Source organism: Oncorhynchus mykiss, chromosome 2, assembly GCF_013265735.2.
Source record: "Oncorhynchus mykiss isolate Arlee chromosome 2, USDA_OmykA_1.1, whole genome shotgun sequence".
NCBI classification, from domain to species: domain Eukaryota; kingdom Metazoa; phylum Chordata; class Actinopteri; order Salmoniformes; family Salmonidae; genus Oncorhynchus; species Oncorhynchus mykiss.
In genome coordinates, this window is record NC_048566.1 from 101,318,996 (window position 1) to 101,343,414 (window position 24,419).

At 44.2% G+C, this 24,419-nt stretch overlaps 1 protein-coding gene across 6 annotated transcripts; it reads right to left on the reverse strand.

The window, feature by feature from the left end:
- LOC110501267 (guanine nucleotide exchange factor for Rab-3A) lies at nucleotides 1–24,419 on the reverse strand. 6 transcript variants are annotated; one of them, XM_036961088.1, is made up of 13 exons: nucleotides 24,174–24,417; nucleotides 23,101–23,544; nucleotides 20,475–20,733; nucleotides 19,589–19,684; nucleotides 19,296–19,373; nucleotides 18,704–18,943; nucleotides 14,151–14,270; nucleotides 8,747–8,875; nucleotides 6,174–6,286; nucleotides 3,188–3,211; nucleotides 2,646–2,745; nucleotides 2,404–2,470; nucleotides 1–2,217 (listed from the first exon to the last, which is right to left on the reverse strand). In XM_036961088.1, the coding sequence occupies exons 2-13, from the start codon at nucleotides 23,328–23,330 to the stop codon at nucleotides 2,126–2,128; spliced, it is 1,548 nt and encodes a 515-aa protein (XP_036816983.1). In that variant the 5' UTR covers nucleotides 23,331–23,544; nucleotides 24,174–24,417; the 3' UTR covers nucleotides 1–2,125. The 6 variants fall into 6 exon arrangements, with proteins under 6 accessions (XP_036816983.1, XP_036816980.1, XP_036817005.1 ...); XM_036961085.1 differs by having other exon boundaries at nucleotides 23,101–23,548; XM_036961110.1 differs by lacking the exon at nucleotides 2,646–2,745 and having other exon boundaries at nucleotides 23,101–23,548; nucleotides 24,174–24,419.

Here is a 24,419-nt window from a genome sequence, read left to right on the forward strand (position 1 = left end):
CTCATGACACAAAGCTTTAATTGCACTTTCAGACTTCCGATATTCTTCATTTAAAAGTTTGATAAATATATTTTCATGCAGGATATGGCTAATATCAACACTATAGTGTTTTAGAGTTATAGAGCATAACTGTTGAACACAAACACACTATTGGCTATGTATCCACGCAAAGCGACACAATTCATGGTCACGTATTGGCTTTAAACATAATTTATCATACACAACCTGGAGTGCAATTTCAATAACATTTTACAGGAGTTCAATTTACAACTAAGGTTGAGCGTAACATACTGCAATCATTTACAACTGTTTTCTCTCCCAAAACTACAGTTATTTTAAAGCTGTGAATAAAAATTGGTGATATCAGGAAGGAGGAAGAAGAAAACGCATTTCTAGGATAGTCGTTGCTAAGCGGTCACAGTATCCAGAGTGAAGACGAGGATATTTCAGATCACTGCTTTCACTTCGTGTACCTGCAACACACACTACTTCTGAACCGGTTTGTACTAAAACAGACTCAGCTGAGTGAATTACTTCCCTTCCATAACCCCCATTCTCAGTCGAGGTGTCTTTCCTATATAAGCCATGCAAGGCATTTACAACGTAGTGCAAGAATCTATCGAGGTTAAGGCAACGTAATGGGTGGTTTGGTTGTTAAGGTGAGAGGAGACGACAACACGTACGCGGTCTGGTTGTTAAGGTGAGAGGAGACGACAACACGTACGTAGTCTGGTTGTTAAGGTGAGAGGAGACAACACGTACGTAGTCTGGTTGTTAAGGTGAGAGGAGACGACAACACGTACGTAGTCTGGTTGTTAAGGTGAGAGGAGACGACAACACGTACGTAGTCTGGTTGTTAAGGTGAGAGGAGACGACAACACGTACGTAGTCTGGTTGTTAAGGTGAGAGGAGACGACAACACGTACGTAGTCTGGTTGTTAAGGTGAGAGGAGACGACAACACGTACGTAGTCTGGTTGTTAAGGTGAGAGGAGACGACAACACGTACGTGGTCTGGTTGTTAAGGTGAGGAGACAACACGTACGTAGTCTGGTTGTTAAGGTGAGAGGAGACGACAACACGTACGTAGTCTGGTTGTTAAGGTGAGAGGAGACGACAACACGTACGTAGTCTGGTTGTTAAGGTGAGAGGAGACGACAACACGTACGTGGTCTGGTTGTTAAGGTGAGAGGAGATGAGACAACATGCAGGACTAGAACATGCAGGACTAGTCCACAGGTACCACATGACAGCTGTTAGAATGAAAAGTGAGCAGCATAGTTCTCTATTGGTCAGAACTCCAACTTATAAACATCTGTGTGAGTAACCTGACCAGTTAGGATTCAACCCATATGAGTGTTTCCGTGGCAGCATGACACATGCGTATATAGTTTCAATCTGTGCCAACTAAGATCAGCCGTGTAACCACTTGTCAATTGTACGTAGTAATAACAAGAGTTTCTATGGTATATTGATACATTTTCACATATACGCTACTGTCCTTTTAAAAGATGATATTCATTGCATGTCTTTGTGGTTTGTGTTATAATATTGTGCTAGTTTATAAAGTACATAGCTCTAACTGCTAGCATCGTACGAACTATACTGATCTCACAAGCTTACATTCTGTTTTGCTACAAATGTTTTTTTTCTCCGCTACCTTGTAGCTCGCCAGATCGGGCTGATTTGTTACGAGACTAAATCTAATCTAATTGCTAAGTGGTGTCATATTTGCTGTAGCATTTCTGCTTCCCTCGTCAGACACACTTGAAAATCGTTCTCCTACTCAATAAGATCAGTGATCTGGTTTCTGTGTTCACCGTGTCCAGCTGAGGACTTTTCACACTACTGAGCCAAACCAGCCCAGTTTGTTTTTGGGTTGGATTATCAGGACAGTGTAAAAAGGGTACTGGTGATCTTGTGTCTCTGTACAGCTGATTGGTATCTCGTCTTTCTAAGCCCAGGGTCGTGTTCAGTAGGCATGAAAACGGAGGAAAGCGTCCCTAAACGGGTGGTAATATCTTGAACTTGTCCAATACGAAGCGCTTGTTTTTTTTTTTTTGCTACGGTGTGCCCTAATGAACATGACCCAGGGCTAACGGTGACTGTCTCCTCTTGTCTGTCTTCTATCCCTGGTCTGTGTCTGTGAGGTAGAAGCCCAGCTTGGCCACAGTCATCTCCCGCCGTAGACGCGTCACTTCCCAGAACATCTGCTCCGCTGGGGGGGGGGTCAGGGGTCAAAGACATTAGGGTTTCATTAGTTGAAAGGGTTTCAGAACACCAGACAGATTTGCTGTCTACATTGACAAAAGAGGAATGTAAATGCCAGGAGACAACACTGTTAAAAATGGGTCCATTGTTGACCTCAGTGTTTATCTGTTAAGAGGAAGGACGTCACACTTACCATCATGTCTGACCAGGCCCTGCTGTATGTAGCGGATATAGGTGAAGAAATTACACACCGCTGTAATCTGAAGGGGTTGGAAATGAGAACGGGTTTCACAATTACAAAATAAAAATTCTGTCATGATAAAAGTCTTTATGAACACAAAAGGTGAATGAATGAATGAATGAATGTTATGCATCAATGTTTAGAATGCATAATGTTGTTTAATTGATTAGGACACAACAAACATGGTTAGGTACCCGTGCCCTGCTGGAGGGAGAGATGTGGTAGTAACTCTCTCTGTCTCCAAGTTTGATGCGGTGCTTACAGGACCGGGACATGCCGCTCAACGCACACTTCCTGTCAGAGGCAGAGAAACATAACACTACTCGCTCATTTATCTATGGAACTCTATGGGACAGTTTTCCAGAACCTCATTCATCTATGGAACTCTATGGGCCGGTTTCCGGACCAAATTAAGACTAATCCTTATCCTAATCCTGGGTCTGGGAAATTGGCCCTACATGTAAACGATATGAAAATGTCATTGTTAGTTGTTTAACATTAGAAACAATAAATGAACAAAGCGTGGTCTGGAAGAGTGGAACAAGACATGCCTGCCTGGTTAGACAAAGTGTTATAGAGGACATTCTGACGAAGAAGAACGACTAAGGAGAGCGAAGAAGAGCGACTCAGTATACAGTACTATACACAGTCACACCATAGAACCAGTCTTTTTTTTGCGGAAAAGGAAAGTAAATAAAACGATTGGCTCCTAAAAAAAAAAAAAAAATTTACTTACGTCTCTACTGCTGCTCTCAGGCCACTGGGAAAAAGAATTCAATCAAATTGTGAATAGGAAGCATGAGGTGAAGCAACGTAGCCCATTGAATCAACCCATTAGCACTCAGAAAACTCGAAACAGATTTGAAGAGAAAAACCCAAAACCAATCTATTAAAAAGTCAGACAACCCCCCCCCCCCCCACACACAAAAAAAAAACATCAAGCTATAGACAGAAACTACCGATGGGTTTTGACTTCTAAAGTTGAAATATGGTTAAATCAGCCGGTATCCTATGGAAACGAGGACCTGGTTTCTAAACCAGGAATGAATGGATATCTGTAGGAGGAAAGTATATGGTGCAAGAGATTGAGCTGGAATGTTCTGAGTGAAGGAAAGATAATAATAATATAATCACATGGTTGCAGTCACTGATAAGGATGGAGAGCTGTGGATGAGTGAGGAATGGAGGCCGAGGTCACATTAAGGGAGAAGGAGCAGTTTATTACCCTATATAACAGTGGTAAGTGTGTGTGTGTGTGTTGTGGTGTATATATATATATATATATATATATATATAAAAATAATATATATATATATATATATATATATATATATATATATATATATATATATATATATATATATATACACCACACACCAATAGAGCTCTTTGGTCAGCTCTTTGGTCTTGGCCATAGTGGAGTTTGGAGTGTGACTGTTTGAGGTTGTGGACAGGTGTCTTTTATACTGATAACAAGTTCAAACAGGTGCCATTAATACAGGTAACGAGTGGAGGACAGAGGAGCCTCTTAAAGAAGAAGTTACAGGTCTGTGAGAGCCAGAAATCTTGCTTGTTTGTAGGTGACCAAATACTTATTTTCCACCATAATTTGCAAATAAATTCATTAAAAATCCTACAATGTGATTTTCTGGATTTTTTTTCTCATTTTGTCTGTCATAGTTGAAGTGTACCTATGATGAAAATTACAGGCCTCTCTCATCTTTTTAAGTGGGAGAACTTGCACAATTGGTGGCTGACTAAATACTTTTTTGCCCCACTGTGTGTGTGTGTGTGTGTGTATATATATATAAATAATGTAACAATTCACATAATATTATTATATATAATGTAACAATTCACATGTATATATATTATATATACACATACATACTACCACTGGTGGGAACATGCCTTTGTCTGTTCAGTTGTCTTGATTCATTGGGTGAATAAACTTGGGTGTGAGTGTTCACTCCGTTCACTTAGAATCGAACACTATATAAAACACAATTTTGATGTCAACAACATTGGGCGTGGACACGGTGGGGAACATGTGTGTCTGAGGAAGTGTGATGTCATTCATGTTTGTGGAAATGTAAACAATAACTTATTGATTATTTATTTTTTTTGGGTTTGTTGTAAAATAAAATGACCAACCAAGTTCCTATAATTTGATATTCATCACAGAAGACAGGTGTAGTCACCAAGAGGAGAGGAGCTGTCTGTTTTAATGTGACATTCATCACAGAAGACAGGTGTAGTCACCAAGAGGAGAGGAACTGTCTGTTTTAATGTGATATTCATCACAGAAGACAGGTGTAGTCACCAAGAGGAGAGAAACCGTCTGTTTTAATGTGACATTCATCACAGAAGACAGGTGTAGTCACCAAGAGGAGAGGAACAGTCTGTTTTAATGTGACATTCATCACAGAAGACAGGTGTAGTCACCAAGCGGAGAGGAACTGTCTGTTTTAATGTGATATTCATCACAGAAGACAGGTGTAGTCACCAAGAGGAGAGGAACTGTCTGTTTTAATGTGACATTCATCACAGAAGACAGGTGTAGTCACCAAGAGGAGAGGAACTGTCTGTTTTAATGTGATATTCATCACAGAAGACAGGTGTAGTCACCAAGAGGAGAGAAACCGTCTGTTTTAATGTGACATTCATCACAGAAGACAGGTGTAGTCACCAAGAGGAGAGGAACAGTCTGTTTTAATGTGACATTCATCACAGAAGACAGGTGTAGTCACCAAGAGGAGAGGAACTGTCTGTTTTAATGTGACATTCATCACAGAAGACAGGTGTAGTCACCAAGAGGAGAGGAACTGTCTGTTTTAATGTGATATTCATCACAGAAGACAGGTGTAGTCACCAAGAGGAGAGGAACTGTCTGTTTTAATGTGACATTCATCACAGAAGACAGGTGTAGTCACCAAGAGGAGAGGAACTGTCTGTTTTAATGTGACATTCATCACAGAAGACAGGTGTAGTCACCAAGAGGAGAGGAACTGTCTGTTTTAATGTGACATTCATCACAGAAGACAGGTGTAGTCACCAAGAGGAGAGGAACTGTCTGTTTTAATGTGACATTCATCACAGAAGACAGGTGTAGTCACCAAGAGGAGAGGAACTGTCTGTTTTAATGTGACATTCATCACAGAAGACAGGTGTAGTCACCAAGAGGAGAGGAACTGTCTGTTTTAATGTGATATTCATCACAGAAGACAGGTGTAGTCACCAAGAGGAGAGGAACTGTCTGTTTTAATGTGACATTCATCACAGAAGACAGGTGTAGTCACCAAGAGGAGAGGAACTGTCTGTTTTAATGTGACATTCATCACAGAAGACAGGTGTAGTCACCAAGAGGAGAGGAACTGTCTGTTTTAATGTGATATTCATCACAGAAGACAGGTGTAGTCACCAAGAGGAGAGGAGCTGTCTGTTTTAATGTGATATTCATCACAGAAGACAGGTGTAGTCACCAGGAGGAGAGGAACTGTCCGTTTTAATGTGATATTCATCACAGAAGACAGGTGTAGTCACCAAGAGGAGCATGAATAGGCAGTGAATGAGAATAATAGGTGAATAAGAACAAGTGATGGAAGTAGTGCAGATGTGATTAATGTTGTCAAGATCGTATCAACAACAACAACAACAAAAAATTACCCAGAATACATTTCCTGAGGAAAACAACCTAGTAAAAACGTTGACTGATCACTCACTTGGGCCCGCCACACTCTATGGCGTTGGCTTTGACCATGGGTAAAGCAGACACGGCCACCGGTTCGATGGTCAGCGAGTTGTTCTCCACTGCATTCTGCACCAACTGAGACAACTGTTGACAGAAGATTATTAATAAAAACCTGAATAGAAACAAAAAAAAGACATAAACAAAGCCTGTTCTTCGCCCAGACACATATAGAATATAGACATTGAATCTTGTGACTGACTTGTTTCATGTGAATTGTGTCACTAAGCATTTATTGTCCAATCTGAATGTTACAGATGAAGTTCCCTCTCAGAAAAATAACATTCCATTGTGGTACGAGTAGTTGTGCCATTCCATTGTGGTACGAGTAGTTGTGCCATTCCATTGTGGTACGAGTAGTTGTGCCATTCCATTCTGGTACGAGTAGTTGTACCATTCCATTCTGGTACGAGTAGTTGTGCAATTCTATTGTGGTACGAGTAGTTGTGCCATTCTATTGTGGTACGAGTAGTTGTGCCATTCTATTCTGGTACGAGTAGTTGTGCCATTCCATTCTGGTACGAGTAGTTGTGCCATTCCATTGTGGTACGAGTAGTTGTGCCATTCTATTCTGGTACGAGTAGTTGTGCCATTCCATTGTGGTACGAGTAGTTGTGCCATTCTATTGTGGTACGAGTAGTTGTGCCATTCCATTGTGGTACGAGTAGTTGTGCCATTCTATTGTGGTACGAGTAGTTGTGCCATTCTATTGTGGTACGAGTAGTTGTGGCATTCTATTGTGGTACGAGTAGTTGTGCCATTCTATTGTGGTATGAGTAGTTGTGCCATTCTATTGTGGTACGAGTAGTTGTGCCATTCTATTGTGGTACGAGTAGTTGTGCCATTCTATTCTGTCTGTATGTACAGTTGAAGTCGGAAGTTTACATACACCTTAGCCAAATACATTTCAACGCAGTTTTTCACAATTCCTGACATTTAATCCTAGTAAAAAGTCACTGTCTTTGGTCAGTTAGGATCACCACTTTATTTCAAGAATGTGACATGTCAGAATAATAGTAGAGAGAATGATTTATTTCAGCTTTTATTTCCTTCCTCGCATTCCCAGTGGGTCAGAAGTTAACATGCACTCAATTAGTATTTGGTAGCATTGCCTTTAAAATGGTTTAACTTGGGTCAAACATTTTGGGTAGCCTTCCACAAGCTTGCCACAATAAGTTGGGTAGATTTTGGCCCATTCCACCTGACAGAGCTGGTGTAACTGAGTCAGGTTTGTAGGCCTCTTTGCTCACACACGGTTTTTCAGTTCTGCCCACATATTTTCTATAGGATTGAGTTCAGGGCTTTGTGATGGAAACTCCAATACCTTGACTTTGTTGTCCTTAAGCCATTTTGGAAGTATGGAAGTATGCTTGGGGTCATTGTCCATCTGGAAGATCCATTTGCGACCAAGCTTTAACTTCCTGACTGATGTCTTGAGATGTTGCTTCAAAATATCCACATAATTTTCCAACCTCATGATGCCATCTATTTTGTGAAGTGCACCAGTCCCTCCTGCAGCAAAGCACCCCCACAACATGATGCTACCACCCCCATGCTTCACGGTTGGAATGGTGTTCTTCGCCTTGCAAGCCTCCCCTGTTTTCCTCCAAACATAACGATGGTCATTATGGCCAAAGAGTTTGTTATTATTTGTTACTATTTCTGTTTCATCAGACCAGAGGACATTTCTCCAAAAAGTACGATCTTTGTCCCCATGTGCAGTTGCAAACCGTAGTCTGGCTTTTTTATGGCGGTTTTGGAGCAGTGGCTTCTTCCTTGCTGAGTGGCCTTTCAGGTTATGTCGATATAGGACTCGTTTTACTGTGGATATAGATACTTTTGTACCTGTTTCCTCCTGCATCTTCACAAGGTCCTTTGCTGTTGTTCTGGGATTGATTTGCACTTTTCGCACCAAAGTACGTTCATCTCTAGGAGACAGAACACATCTCCTTCCTGAACGGTATGACGGCTGCGTGGTCCCATGGTGTTTATACTTGCGTACTATTGTTTGTACAGATGAACGTGGTACCTTCAGGCGTTTGGAAATTGCTCCCAAGGATGAACCAGACTTGTGGAGGTCTACAATTTTTCTTCTGAGGTCTTGGCTGATTTTCTTAGATTTTCCCATGATGTCAAGCAAAGAGGCACTGAGTTTGAAGGTAGACCTTGAAATACATCCACAGGTACACGTCCAATTGACTCAAATTATGTCAATTAGCCTATCAGAAGCTTCTAAAGCCATGACGTAATTTTCTGGAATTTTCCAAGCTGTTTAAAGGCACAGTCAACTTATTGTATGTAAACTTCTGACCCACTGGTATTGTGATACAGTGAATTATATGTGAAATAATCTGTGTGTAAACAATTGTTGGAAAAATTACTTGTGTCATGAACAAAGTAGGTATCCTAACCCACTTGCCAAAACTATAGTTTGTTAACAAGAAATGTGTGGAGTGGTTGAAAAATGAGTTTTAATGACTCCAACCTGAGTGTATGTAAACTTCCGACTTCAACTGTATGTACAGAGAAACACAGAAAGGTACATACCTCAGATTTGGTGAAGGAGAGGCAGGGGCCAATGTCCTCTCTGTAGATACGGCCCAGGAAGGCTGACGTTCTGTCCAGACTAGGTCTGTCTTTCCAGGTCAGGAACTCTGCATACAGCACGTTGTCCATCTGAGGACAGGAAACACTGTATAATTGTAATGAGAAATGATTTTATTTAATTATTTTCCTGTATTTGATTTACTGTGTATATAGATTAAATATGTAACAAACATGATTGTATTTGCAGGACAGATGGGAAACAGGAGTTAACCAGGTATATTTAAGTAGGTAGTTGTCACTTGTAAGTCTATAATCATCTGTTGCAACTTTATTGATGTTCCTACCTTTGACCTGTTAAACTGCCAGTATTGTACGTTATGGTTCAAGTTTGATGCCAGATTGATAATGTATCTGTGATTCTAGAGCAGCTGTTGCCTTCCTACAAGCCTCTCTCACTGGTGTGATTCTAGAGCAGCTGTTGTCTTCCTACAAGCCTCTCTCACTGGTGTGATTCTAGAGCAGCTGTCGTCTTCCTACTACAAGCCTCTCTCACTGGTGTGATTCTAGAGCAGCTGTCGTCTTCCTACAAGCCTCTCTCACTGGTGTGATTCTAGAGCAGCTGTTGCCTTCCTACAAGCCTCTCTCACTGGTGTGATTCTAGAGCAGCTGTTGTCTTCCTACAAGCCTCTCTCACTGGTGTGATTCTAGAGCAGCTGTCGTCTTCCTACAAGCCTCTCTCACTGGTGTGATTCTAGAGCAGCTGTCGTCTTCCTACAAGCCTCTCTCACTGGTGTGATTCTAGAGCAGCTGTTGCCTTCCTACAAGCCTCTCTCACTGGGATGATTCTAGAGCAGCTGTTGTCTTCCTACAAGCCTCTCTCACTGGTGTGATTCTAGAGCAGCTGTCGTCTTCCTACAAGCCTCTCTCACTGGGGTGATTCTAGAGCAGCTGTTGTCTTCCTACAAGCCTCTCTCACTGGTGTGATTCTAGAGCAGCTGTTGCCTTCCTACAAGCCTCTCTCACTGGTGTGATTCTAGAGCAGCTGTTGTCTTCCTACAAGCCTCTCTCACTGGTGTGATTCTAGAGCAGCTGCTGTCTTCCTACAAGCCTCTCTCACTGGTGTGATTCTAGAGCAGCTGTCGTCTTCCTACAAGCCTCTCTCACTGGTGTGATTCTAGAGCAGCTGTCGTCTTCCTACAAGCCTCTCTCACTGGTGTGATTCTAGAGCAGCTGTTGTCTTCCTACAAGCCTCTCTCACTGGTGTGATTCTAGAGCAGCTGTCGTCTTCCTACAAGTCTCTCTCACTGGTGTGATTCCATGACATTTGGTACTGTGTGGTTAATATAGAAGGGCTTCCTCAGAGAAGGCATGACATTTACAGTCTTATTCTAAAATGGATTAAATAACTAATTTTACTCAATCGACACACAATATCCCATAATGATAACGCAAAAACAGGGTTTAAGACATTTTTGCAAATGTTTAAATAAAACATATCTAAAACTGAAATACCTTATTTACATAAGTATTCAGACCCTTTGATATTATACTCAAATGAGCTCAGGTGCATCCTGTTTCCATTGACCATCCTTGAGATGTTTTACAACTTGGAGTCCATCCATAAATTCAATTGATTGGACATGATTTGGAAAAGCACACCTGTCTATATTAAAAAGGTCCCACAGTTGAAATTGCATGTCAGAGAAAAAAACCAAGCTAGAGGTAGAAGGAACTGTCCATAGAGCTCCGAGACGGGATTGTGTCGAGGCACAGATCTGGGGAAGGGTACCAAAAAAAAATGTCTTCAACATTGAAAGTCCGCAAAAACACAGTGGCCTCCATCATTCTTAAATGGAAGAAGTTTGGAACCACCAACTCTCTTCCTGGCTGCCTAGCCAAACAGCAATTGGGGAAGAAGGGCCTTGGTCAGGAAGGTGACCAAGAACTGATGGTCACTTTGACAGAGCTCCAGAGTTCCTCTGTGGAGATGGGAGAACCTTCCAGAAGGACAACCATCTCTGCAGCACTCCACCAATCAGGCCTTTATGGTAGAGTGGTCAGACAGAAGCCACTCCTCAGTAAAAAGGCACATGACAGCCCATTTGGAGTTTGCCAAAAGGCACCTAAAGACTCTCAGACCATGAGGTGAAAAAATTATTGTTGTCTATCAACAATGACAAGCCACCGGGGTCTGACAATCTAGAATGACTGAGGATAATAGCAGACGATATTGCCACATCTTCAATTTAAGCCTACTTGAAAGTGTGTGCCCTCAGGCCTAGAGGGAAGCTAAAGTCATTCCGTTACCCATTACTGGCTCAAATAGCCGACCAATCAGCCTGTTACCAACCCTTAGTAAACTTCTGGGATTTTTTGTTTACCAGATACAGTAAACAAATTGACAACATAATTTCAGATTGCTTATAGGGAAGGACACTCAACAAGCACAGCACTTACACAAAAGACTGATGATTGGAGAGCAATTGACGATAAAATGATTGTGGAGGCTATCTTGTTAGACTTCAATGCAGCTTTTGACATTATCGATCATAGTCTGCTGCTGGAAAGTATGTGTTATGGCTTTACACCCCCTGATATAATGTGGATAAAGAGCTACTTGTCCAACAGAACACAGAGGGTGTTCTTTAATGGAAGCATATCAAATATAATCCAGTTTGAATCAGGAATTCCCCAGGGTAGCTGTTTAGGCCCCTTGCTTTTTAAATGTTTTACAAACGACATGCCACTGACTTTGAGTAAAGCCAGAGTGTCTATGTATGAGGATGACTCAACACTATACACGTCAGCTACTACAGCGACTGAAATGACTGCAACACTCAACAAAGAGCTGCAGTTAGTTTCAGAATGGGTGGTAAGGAATAAGTTAGCCCTAAATAATTCTAAAACTAAAAGCATTGTATTTGGAACAAAACACTTACTAAACCCTAAACCTCAACCAACTCTTGTAATAAATAATGTGGAAATTGAGCAAGTTGAGGTGACTAAACTGCTTGGGGTAACCCTATATTGTGAACTGTCATGGACAAAACATATTGATACAACAGTAGCTAAGATGGGGAGAAGTCTGTCCAAAATTGTAATTGGCTCAGAACAGGGCAGCACGGCTGGCCCTTAGATGTACTCAGAGAGCTAATATTAATAATATGCATGTCAATCTCTCCTGGCTCAAAGTGGAGGAGAGATTGACTTCATCACTACTTTTATTTATGAGAGGTATTGACATGTTGAATGCACCGAGCTGTCTGTCACAGCTCGGACACCCATACATACCCCACAAGACATGCCACAAGAGGTCTCTTCACAGTACCCAAGTCCAGAACAGACTATGGGAGGCACACAGCACTACATAGAGCCATGACTACATGGAACTCTATTCCACAGTACTACATAGAGCCATGACTACATGGAACTCTATTCCACAGTACTACATAGAGACATGACTACATGGAACTCTATTCCACAGTACTACATAGAGACATGACTACATGGAACTCTATTCCACATCAAGTAACTGACGCAAGCAGTAAAATTTAGGTAACATTTGATTAAAAAACAGATAAAAAACACCTTATGGAACAGGGTGGTGGCAGCATCATGCTGTGGGGATGTTTTTCGGCGGCAGGGACTGGGAGACTAGTCAGGATCGAGGGAAAGATGAGTGGAGTAAAGTACTGAGAGATCCTTGATGAAAACCTGCTCCAGAGCGCTCGGGACCTCAGACTGGGGTGAAGGTTCACCTTCCAACAGAACAACGACCCTAAGCACACAGCCAAGACAACGCAGGAGTGGCTTCAGGACAAGTCTCTGAATGCCCTTGAGTGGCCCAGCCAAAGCCCGGACTTGAACCCAAACATCTCTGGAGAGACTTGAAAATAGCTGTGCAGTGACGCTCCCCATCCAACCTGACAGAGCTTTAGAGGATCTGCAGAGAAGAATGGGAGGAACTCTCCAAATACAGGTGTGCCAATCTTGTAGCGTCATACCCAAGAAGACTTGATACTGTAATCGCTGCCAACGGTGCTTCAACAAAGTACTGAGTAAAGGGTCTGAATATTTATGTAAATGTGAACTGTTTTTTATTTGTAATACATTTGCAAAAATGTATTTAAAACCTGTTTTCGTTTGTCATTATGGGGTATTGTGATGTCATTATGGGGTATTGTGATGTCATTATGGGGTATTGTGATGTCATTATGGGGTATTGTGATGTCATTATGGGGTATTGTGTGTAGATTGATGAGGGGGGGGGACGATTTAATCCATTTTAGAAAAAGGCTGCAACGTAACAAAATGTGGAAAAAGTCAAGGGGTCTGAATACTTTCCCGAATGCACTGTAGTGTCACAGTCCACGTAAAAATTATCCAGGCAACATCACTCAGTAGAGGAAAGGTAGACATTCACTCACATATGAATTGTATTGTGTATTATTCAGCTGTGCTTTGTAAGCACATGAACAAATGAATTTCCCCCCTGGTGGGATAATAATGTTGATCTAAACCTACTCAGTCAGACCGAATAAAACTGACACATTAACCACTGGACACTGATCACACAGTAAAGTAGGGAAGGAATAACAACAATAGAAATGGCTGCATATCCACAGCTTCATTGGTTAAGCTTCCCAGCCTGTCAATGGCTAAGTTTCCCAGCCTGTCAATGGCTAAGCTTCCCAGCCTGTCAATGGCTAAGCTTCCCAGCCTGTCAATGGCTAAGCTTCCCAGCCTGTCAATGGCTAAGCTTCCCAACCTGTCAATGGTTAAGCTTCCCAGCCTGTCAATGGCTAAGCTTCCCAACCTGTCAATGGCTAAGCTTCCCAGCCTGTCCATGGCTAAGCTTCCCAGCCTGTCCATGGCCCTGTGTAGGCTCTGTAATGAAGCCCTTTTTATATAATTTGTTTTCCAGTAACCCATCCCTGAGTCTCTTCCAGTTCACCTCACCTTCGGTATGAAAGCCTGTAGAAAAAGAGGCCAACAGAAGGTGGAGCATGAAAGCCATTGGCACGTTCAGATTTGAAACCGAAGTATAGAAAAAAATATGTCATTTTTTTTTGTCTGAGGTATCAATTTTCAAAAATATAGTACACAAGCAATGCTATCACCGTAAATTAGCTTACTCTGGATAATTTGAGCTTCTGAAGAGGGATGGAAGGGTTGGTAGATTTGTTTTTTGTTTTTATCAACGTCTACTCACGGCCAATCAGTCAGCAGAAGATGGCAATCAGCGCTTCACTCAAAACCTACTTTACCAATATGAACTCTGGCTCTGGAGAACAACGTGAGGGAAGCCCGTCCTAGAACCTCAAAGAGCAAGCAGAAACACAGTGGCAAGGAAAAAGTCCCTAGAAGGAAGAAATCTTAAGAGGAACCAGAGGGGTGTGGTTACCTGTCGGCTGAGAGAGCGTGGCCCCTCCCCCTTCTCTGCCCAGTAGGGTTCATAGGTCACAGAGATTGAGTGGCCCGGAACCAGACACAAAATCAGAGAGAGTAGCGCAGGAACCGTAGGCTGAGAGAGAGGAGGATGGAGGGTAGGAGAGAGAGAGAGAGAGAGAGGAGGATGGAGGGTAGGAGAGAGAGAGAGAGAGAGGAGGATGGAGGGATGGAGAGAGAGAGAGAGAGAGAGAGAGAGAGAGAGAGAGGAGGATGGAGGGTAGGAGAGAGAGAGAGAGAGAGGAGGATGGAGGGAAGGAGAGAGAGAGAGAGAGGAGGATGGAGGGAAGGACAGAGAGAGAGGAGGATGGAGGGAAGGAGAGAGAGAGAGAGAGGAGGATGGAGGGAAGGAGAGAGAGAGAGAGGAGGATGGAGGGTAGGAGAGAGAGAGAGAGGAGGATTGGAGAGAGAGAGAGGAGGATGGAGGGTAGGAGAGAGAGAGAGAGGAGGATGGAGGGAGGGAAGGAGAGAGAGAGAGGAGGATGAGGGAAGGAGAGAGAGAGAAGGATAGAGGGAAGGAGAGAGAGAAGGATGGAGGGAAGGAGAGAGAGAGAGAACGAGAAGAGGTCCGGGAAAGGCAATGAGCAAGTGAAAGAAAAATAAACAGAAAATAATCCCATGATATGGAGAGGAAGAGGATGATATGGGGATAGGGAGAGGAAGATATGGGGATAGGGAGATGAGGATAAAAAGAGAAAGGTAAACCCACCAGAGGGAGGAGAGAAATGGAGAGAGTGATGAAAGGATGCAGGAAGGGAGGAGAGAAATGGAGAGAGTGATGAAAGGATGCCGGAAGGGAGGAGAGAAATGGAGAGAGGGATGAAAGGATGCCGGAAGTGAGGAGAGAAATGGAGAGAGGGATGAAAGGATGCCGGAAGTGAGGAGAGAAATGGAGAGAGGGATGAAAGGATGCCGGAAGGGAGGAGAGAAATGGAGAGAGGGATGAAAGGATGCCGGAAGGGAGGAGAGAAATGGAGAGAGGGATGAAAGGATGCCGGAAGGGAGGAGAGAAATGGAGAGAGGGATGAAAGGATGCCGGAAGGGAGGAGAGAAATGGAGAGAGGGATGAAAGGATGCCGGAAGGGAGGAGAGAAATGGAGAGAGTGATGAAAGGATGCAGGAAGGGAGGAGAGAAATGGAGAGAGTGATGAAAGGATGCCGGAAGGGAGGAGAGAAATGGAGAGAGTGATGAAAGGATGCCGGAAGGGAGGAGAGAAATGGAGAGAGTGATGAAAGGATGCAGGAAGGGAGGAGAGAAATACATTCACATGGGTTATAGTGGGAAGCAGTAGAAGAGTTAGTGCAGAAACAAGCATTGAATTGTTGTGCATTTCTGTAGATCGCTGTTAGTGGTCACAGTAGGTTGATTGATTGAAAAGTTCAACCAGAAGCAGACCCAAGATTAGATTGAGAATGTGTGCGCCACAATCTAAAGTACGTAAGTACGCACATCACAACAGTATGGCCGTGTCTGAAATCTGTCTTGCCCACAAATTACTAAAAACGACATACTGTACACTACCAATACAACATACACTAAATGACCAAAAGTATGTGGACACCTGCTCGTCCAACTTCTCGATCCAAAATCATGGGCGTTAATATGGAGTTGGTCCCCCCCTTCGCTGCTATAACAGCCTCCACTCTTCTGGGAAGGCTTTCCACTAGATGTTGGAACATTGCTGCTATAACAGCCTCCACTCTTCTGGGAAGGCTTTCCACTAGATGTTGGAACATTGCTGCTATAACAGCCTCCACTCTTCTGGGAAGGCTTTCCACTAGATGTTGGAACATTGCTGCTATAACAGCCTCCACTCTTCTGGGAAGGCTTTCCACTAGATGTTGGAACATTGCTGCTATAACAGCCTCCACTCTTCTGGGAAGGCTTTCCACTAGATGTTGGAACATTGCTGCTATAACAGCCTCCACTCTTCTGGGAAGGCTTTCCACTAGATGATGGAACATTGCTGCAGGGGTACTTGCTTCCATTCAGCCACAAGAGCATTAGTGAGGTCGGGCACTGATGCTGTTCACTGATGTTGGGCGATTAGGCCTGGCTCGCAGTCGGCGTTCCAATTCATCCCAAAGGTGTTCGATGGGGTTGAGGTCAGGGCTCTGTGCAGGCCAGTCAAGTTCTTCCACACCGATCTCTACAAACCATTTCTACAAGGACCTTGCTTTGTGCACGGGGGAAATTGTCATGCTGAAACAGGAAAGGGCCTTCCTCAAACTTACCACAAAGTTGGAAGCTCAGAATCATCTAGAATGTCATCGTTTGTTGTAGCGTTAAGATTTCCCTTCACTGGAACTAAGGGGCCCGAACCATGAAAAACAGCCCCAGACCATTATTTTTCCTCCACCCAACTTTATAGTTGGCACTATGCATTGGGGCAGGTGGCGCTCTCCTGGCATCGCCAAACCCAGATTTGTCCGTCGGACTGCTATGGTGGTGAAGCGTGATTCATCACTCCAGAGAACGCGTTTCAACTGCTTTTGATTCCAACGGCAGCGAGCTTTACTCCAGCCGACGCTTGGCATTGTGTATGGTGATCTTAGGCTTGTGTGCGGCTGCTCGGCCATGGAAACCCATTTCACGAAGCTCCCGACGAACAGTTCTTGTGCTGACGTTGCTTCCAGAGGCAGTTTGGAACTCGGGAGATTTCATCTGCATTGCTTGCTGTTGGGGGTTTTAGGCTGGGTTTCAGTACAGCACTTTGTGACATTGGCTGATGTAAGAAGGGCTTTATAAATACATTTGATTGATTGATTTTGCAAATGAGGACGGACGATTTTTTCACGCTTCAGCACTCGTCTGTCCCGTTCTGTTGGTGCTGATAGACGTTTCCACTTCACAATAAAAGCACTTACAATTGACCGGGGCAGCTCTAGCAGGGTGGCATCCTATGGACAGTGCCACAATGAAAGTCACTGAGCTCTTCAGTAAGGCCAGTCTACTGTCAGTGTTTGTCTATGGAGATTGCATGGCGGTGTGCTCAATTTTATACACCTGTCAGCAACAGGAGTGGCTGAAATTGCCAAATCCACTAATTTGAAAGTGTGTCCACATACTTTTGTATATACAGTGTACTCCTTAGAGAGTACTGTTTAGTAAAAACATATGCAGTAAGCAACAAATATCAACATACTACTCATTCATACGGAGAAGATGTCATATAATGCACAATCACGCTTGTTCCCCTCCATTCGTTCATTTTCGTAGAGCTTCTCCTATTCTGATTATCAGCTGCTGTCAAACACTTGTGGGTGTTTTCCTCAATAGTGTGCAGTAAATTCTACTACATGAAAATCCAAAGTGAGTATCGACCTGTCTAGACTTTTTCCAGGGTCAGTAGAAAGGCCTATTTAGTGTCCTGTGTTTTCATAACTGTGACCTTAATTGCCTACCGCCTGTAAGCTGTTAGTGTCTTAACGACTGTTCCACAGGTGCATGTTCATTAATTGTTCATGGTTCATTGAACAACCATGGGTAACCAGTGTTTAAACACTTTACAAATTAAGTTACTTGGATTTTTACAAATTATCTTTGAAAGACAGGGTCCTGTAAAAGGGACGTTTCTTTTTTGTTTGTTGCGAGTTTACATTTTAATGTGTCTACCGTGTCCACATTGTGTCCGGATTCCCCTTTTTCCTGCGCTATATTCAAATGCCAGTATGCGTTCTACAAACGGTGGAATTGGCTAAATATGATAATAACACAACAACTGATGGCAATAGCTAACTAGCCAGCTACCCTCTGTAGCTAACTAGCCAGCTACCCTCTGTAGCTAACTAGCCAGCTACCCTCTGTAGCTAACTAGCCAGCTACCCTCTGTAGCTAACTAGCCAGCTGCCCTCTGTAGCTAACTAGCCAGCTGCCCTCTGTAGCTAACTAGCCAGCTACCCTCTGTAGCTAACTAGCCAGCTAACCTCTGTAGCTAACTAGCCAGCTACCCTCTGTAGCTAACTAGCCAGCTACCCTCTGTAGCTAACTAGCCAGCTACCCTCTGTAGCTAACTAGCCAGCTAACCTCTGTAGCTAACTAGCCAGCTATCCTCTGTAGCTAACTAGCCAGCTAACCTCTGTAGCTAGCCAGCAAGCAAAGCTAAAGGGATTGCAAACAGGTTACCATAACTCTAACCAAACCCACATTTATTTTCTAAATATTAGATAGCTGGTTAGCATTTATGAGGCCAGCAAACATGTTCCTTACACGTTTGGAACATTCCTCTTAACGTTATAATGGAAAAAAGGTGCCTCTCGCTTCCAAAGTGCTAATGATGTTGCCCACTGTACGTGCTTTCGGTAGCCTGAATGGCGTCCAAGACTAAGGATTAATCCGCATTAATGCGACCAGATCTGTACACAATCAGACCACAATGCAACATTTGTGCTTCTAGACCAGTCTTTATAATGTGATCTTCGTATTCTGATAGCATTACCCAAAAATCTAACTATTTAGAACGCAATTATGGGTATTTGGGACACGGCCGTAGTCTGAAAGCGGCCGACCTCTTTGTCCTCTCTGACTGGCTGCAGGGAGTGCAGGTCTAAGTTCCCACCAGGGGCCAATGGCAAGGCCCAGCTGGCGCTCTTGTTGCGCGTGTGTCCTCCTCCATGGCGGGGGCTGGCCCCCTTGGACCTGGTGCCCGGGGAGAGGAGCTGAGGGTGGGCCTGGCGATTGGGGGAAGACGGGGTGGAGGTTAGGACCATGCTCTTCAGGGCAGACACCTCCGCCTGAAGGACATCAATCTGGGAAGAGACAAGAAGACGGGGTGTGGTTATAGACAGTAGTTATAGATTGTACCCAAACCGACACACACACACACACACACACACACGACAGCAGGGGAACACCACAGGGTCAGACGTAGCGCAGCGTCCCTGGAGCAGGTAAAAGTGCCTTGTTCAAGGGCACAAAAGCAGCAGATATTGATACCTGCAACTCTTTGGCTGCCGGGCTCATTCACGCCACATTTTTTCATCAACCCCAGATTGTTATAGGTTTTCCTGCATTAATCAGGTACAGGTAGGACTGTGTGGCTCTATTGGTTAGAGCTCGGCATGGTTGTGGGTTCAATTCCCGGAGGGATCACAGACTAACCTTGCCCTGAGCCTCCTTCAGCTGCTTCTCTGCTGCGGCTTGTTTCACGTTGGCTTCCCGCACCATCTTGTGAGCTTCCTGGAGGACAGGAAGACAACTGTGTGTTACAACAACCATGCAGGGGCCACACTTTCTCAATGTCAAGATGTACTGATACCATCACAAGAGCACACCCAGGACAGATCGGTGTGTTGCAGGCTGTAGGACTCATTCCTGCCTCCGTCAGACTAGCCTCGATTCCAGGCTCCAGGGAGTACTAACCTAGACTAGATCTAATCTAGACCAAGACTAACCTCAAATAGACTGGCAGTGAGCTCTTCCAGCTCCTGCTCCAGCTGATCTCTGACCTGCGACAGACGCTCACACTCCTTATCCTTCAGCTTCAGCTCCTGGGAGAGGTGGAGGAGAGGGGCGAGGTGGAGGAGAGGGGCGAGGTGGAGGAGAGGGGCGAGGTGGAGGAGAGGGGCGAGGTGGAGGAGAGGGGCGAGGTGGAGGAGAGGGGCGAGGTGGAGGAGAGGGGCGAGGAGGTGGAGGAGAGGGGCGAGGAGGTGGAGGAGAGGAGACGGGCGAGGTAGAGAAGAGGGGAGAGGTGGAGGAGAGGGGCGAGGTGGAGGAGAGGAGAAGAGAAGAGGGGAGAGGTGGAGGAGAGGGGCGAGGTAGAAGAGAGGGGTGGAGGAGAGGGGCGAGGTGGAGGAGAGGGGCGAGGTGGAGGGGAACTAGGTAAGTATGCAGTAGCATAGCATATGGCTGAACCTATTGGGATGACTGCATGGTCACACCCTTTTCCAGGTCACACATTGTTATGGAGTCAAGCAACTGTCATACAGTAGAGATGTGTGTGTGTGTGTGAGTGAGATCGGGGTGTGTGTGTGTGTGATCGGGGTGTGTGTGAGATCGGGGTGTGTGTGTGTGAGATCGGGGTGTGTGTGTGTGTGTGTGTGTGAGAGATCGGGGTGTGTGTGTGTGAGATCGGGGTGTGTGTGTGTGAGATCGGGGTGTGTGTGTGTGAGATCGGGGTGTGTGTGTGTGAGATCGGGGTGTGTGTGTGTGAGATCGGGGTGTGTGTGTGTGAGATCGGGGTGTGTGTGTGTGAGATCGGGGTGTGTGTGTGTGAGATCGGGGTGTGTGTGTGTGAGATCAGGGTGTGTGTGTGTGCCAGCCTGTATTACCGGTCCCTACCTTCTGTGCAGCATCCAGTTGTTCCCGTAGGATCTCTGATCCCTTCTCTCTGATCTCCAGGGAAGAGCTCCGGAGGCGGGACACGTTGTCCTCATGCTCCCCGCCCAGGGCAACCTCCAGCTGGGTAGCACCCTCCAGCCTGCTGCCCTCCCGGCTCTGGGCCTGGGCAACAGCTCCCTCCTGGGGCCTGGTGAAACCTGGGTCAGCCGGCCCACCGCCGTCAACCCGGGGGCTCGGACCGGGCTCCAGGTCTACCAACCTTTACAAAACATAAAAATACCTGATATTTAAATAACATAGTTACATTTGTTTATAGTTAGGCCTACTATATAGTTAGAAACCTAGACTGTAGAGCAGACTATTCAGCAGCCGAGCGAGTGAAACAGCACCTCTCTGTCTTTCTATGTGTTGACCATGTATCTGATGCTGTCTGGACAGTGAAACAGCACCTCTCTGTCTCAGTATGTGTAGACCATGTATCTGCTGCTGTCTGGCCAAATAGAGTATAGAATGTCAAACTCTTATTGGCCACACAGAATACATGGGGTTCGTATAGTAAGACAGCGGGTGCTGTTTCACTCGCTCCAATGCTTTGTCCGGTGGGATTGTTTCAGCCACTTGCATATTGAAGGAAAGTTGATGGGTGCACAAATCGACTCTAAGTTTCTCTCTGCCATCAAGAGGGGGCCAACCGAATATCGATTAGGGCCCCCAAAAGGCCCTGAATCAGTTGCCCAACCATGGCAGGATCTCCAGTTACCCACATCAGAAAAGGGAGATACCTCGTCAGTTGTCCAACTGAATGAAATGTCTTCTGCATTTAACCCAAACCAATCTGAATCAGAGAGGTGAGGGGAGCTGCCTTAATCGACATCCACGTCTTTGGCGCCCGGTGGAACAGTGGGTTAACTGCCTTGCTCAGGGCCCGGGGAACAGTGGGTTAACTGCCTTGCTCAGGGCCCGGGGAACAGTGGGTTAACTGCCTTGCTCAGGGCCCGGGGAACAGTGGGTTAACTGCCTTGCTCAGGGGGCAGAACGACAGATTTTTACTTTTGTCAGCTCGGGGATTCGATCCGGCAACCTTTCGGTTACTGTCCCAAAACTCTAACCACCAGGCTACTATGGGCCTCTCTACTTGCTCTCCTCCCCCATCTGATGATTACCATTACCTCCTGTGCTTGCAGTAAAAAATAAAATAAAAATTAACATTTACATGTATCTATGCCTCAAGGGCCCTCTACGGGCTTGGGCCCCAGGGCTTCAGCCCCTTGCATTTATCTGGCCCTGTCAAAAACAATAACATTACAAACATCAACACGTCATTAAGAATCATCACAGCATGTGAGGCTGAACTGGCCTACACAACTTTTTTCACAACTTTCGCTAATGCCATGATGGCAGTCTGACAGCACAACATTTCATCGGATTTCCCTTCCCAGCTCCCCGCACTTACCCTCTCACCACCCGGCTGGATGATTCACCACGTACCGCCGCCGTGACGGCATCTACTCCCTGTTCCCAAGAATTCCATCAATTCTTAGTGTCCAATGTTTACTTGCTGTCGATATCATTCAGAAAGACGAAATGCAATAGTTTCAAAACAATGTTAGTCTACTATTAAATAAATGTTCACGACAACGCTATGAACTACAATTAATGTTTCATCGAGTTATCAAACGATATAAAGTTAAGCGAATGTTATTTTTTTTTGTTACTGACGTTTTGACTCGCTTTCAACGATGTTTGCGATGCGCTGTAATCTATGTTCATTCCAATAGAGAAAATAACGAATTGTGTCGTCGTCCATAGGTCACATGATGACACATCTTCCCATCCCAACCCCCCCCCCCCCCCAAAAAAAAATCTAGTTTAAGGAAACAGAACAAATAAGCTACCTACTTCACACTACAGCCACGAGGTGTTGCAATTCAACAACGAAAAGCATACAGTATCTAGTGTCAATAGAATAGATATAGACTACACATGTCTAGTGTCAATAGAATAGATATAGACTACACATGTCTAGTGTCAATACAATACAGTTGATATAGACAAACATGTCTAGTGTAGAATCAATATTATAGAGTAGAAACAATATTATAGAGTAGAATCATAGAATAGATCAGAATCATAGAATATAGAGAATAGAATCAGAGTAGAATCCATTTTAAAAGAGTAGAATCATAGAATAGAGTAGAATCATAGAGTAGAATCATAGAGTAGAATATATAGTTGATATAGAATAGTGGATACAAATCATAATCTATATTATCTCTACTGTCCATTGATGATGATACTGCAAATGGACTGTGCGGTTTATTGGTGGGAGACACATCCTGCTATTGGCCTAGATATTTCTGGTTTGATTGTTGTTGTTGTTTAACTAAAGGGGCACAGGGCCTCAGTGGAAAAAGCCTGCATTAGTGGACTGACTATCACATGCTATGAAAAAGGACCAAAACACCTTATTACACATTATCAGACAGAATATTGATATTCACAGTATATCTGTGAATTAATGTCGTACAAATTAAGATTTGTTATGACCACCCTAAAAAATATCTTCATGCTTGGAACCAACTTCCACCTGTCAGTATCAAATCAATACGATTTATCGGTCTCTTACCTTCCAACCTCACACCTCTCCTCTTTAGTCTCCTCTCGGTAGGAGGGATATTTATCTCTCCCTCTCCGTTGTGTATGCTCCAGAACACTGGGTTTTCCATAGAACGTAGCGTTGGAGTACACCTGGACACCAGACCCAGCTGAGACTAGTACTTCATACCCAGGGTTGCAGGCAGAGGCAGGCGGAGACGAGGACAGCTGGACACTGTGGAGACCCTCAAAAGCATCCATGTTCCAGACAGAGCCACTAATCCAACTGCAGTTTACCGTAACTTCAGTTACTGTGAAGGTTCTGGCTTTCGTGAGATCATAATTAAGGCCCTTAATAAGGGGTGAGTTCTTCCACCTTTTTCAATCTTGTTTTTCTTTCCTTGTGTGTATGGTGATGTAGGAAGAACCTTCACTTCAGCAGGCATAAACACTTTCCAACTTGTTTACCTGAAGTCTACCTGGGAAAAATACATATTCTTTACTAGAATAGAATATGATAATGCAGGTTAGAATTTTTTTTTAAATACTTAGGTGGACTTTCAACCTGCCGTATTATAATGAGGCACTACTTTTAAAATAAACCGAGCCGTCTGCTCCACTCCCGCTGGAGACCTCCCCATAAGCTTTAGCAGGTACCCCTCTCCTTGGCCAGCACTAGCCGACTAAACTCATCTCCACGATTTGCTACTCGACTGGAGCTCCGATGTGTCGCATAAAATGACGTTTTTATTAACCAAACTACCGATTTTCAGCATCCACAAAGAATGGCACGCAATTACACAGAACAATGTCGCGTGTTATTATGGGCTATTGTTCGGGTGCTTTAATCGTGTTGTGACGTCAGAGCTCCAGTCCGCCCATGGACTTCGGTTAATCCAGCAGAAAAATGAAAGTGTTATTTTTTTTCTCCCTCATACAGATACACATGAACGGGTTCGACAAAAATAATAGCCTACTTGTTTTTACGTTTTGTACGCCTATTTGTTTAGATGTATTCATTGAGGACAAGTTTACACATTGATAGGCTGTACAGACGCTTTTGCAAAAGTTAAACGTTGCTGGCGTATGGGTGTAGCAACTCACCACGTGTGGATCAAACTTGATAGCTGATAGATCAATTTATGGTCTAATATTGAACACAATCATCTTAGTGACCCATATGTCATTGACCGAAAGTTGCAGAAGGCAGAAACAAAACAGCACAGTCCGAAGTTCAACCTCTAGTTCGTGTTGTTGTTCTCTTGATCCACCGCAAACGGGTTAATTACTAACACCTTCGCTCCCGGTGGCCTGCGATGCACATTACTACCGCCAGGTGGCCACCGACAG

Bases quoted from the DNA above. Each gene is read 5' to 3' on its own strand.
- LOC110501267 (XM_036961088.1), bottom strand. From the start codon at position 23,330: ATGGATGCTTTTGAGGGTCTCCACAGTGTCCAGCTGTCCTCGTCTCCG. The intron at 20,734-23,100 runs GTAAGAGACCGA...TGTTTTGTAAAG, and splicing joins GAGAGGTGTGAGGTTGGAAG to GTTGGTAGACCTGGAGCCCG. The intron at 3,212-6,173 runs GTGAGTGATCAG...TCTTTTTCCCAG, and splicing joins ATAGAGTGTGGCGGGCCCAA to TGGCCTGAGAGCAGCAGTAG.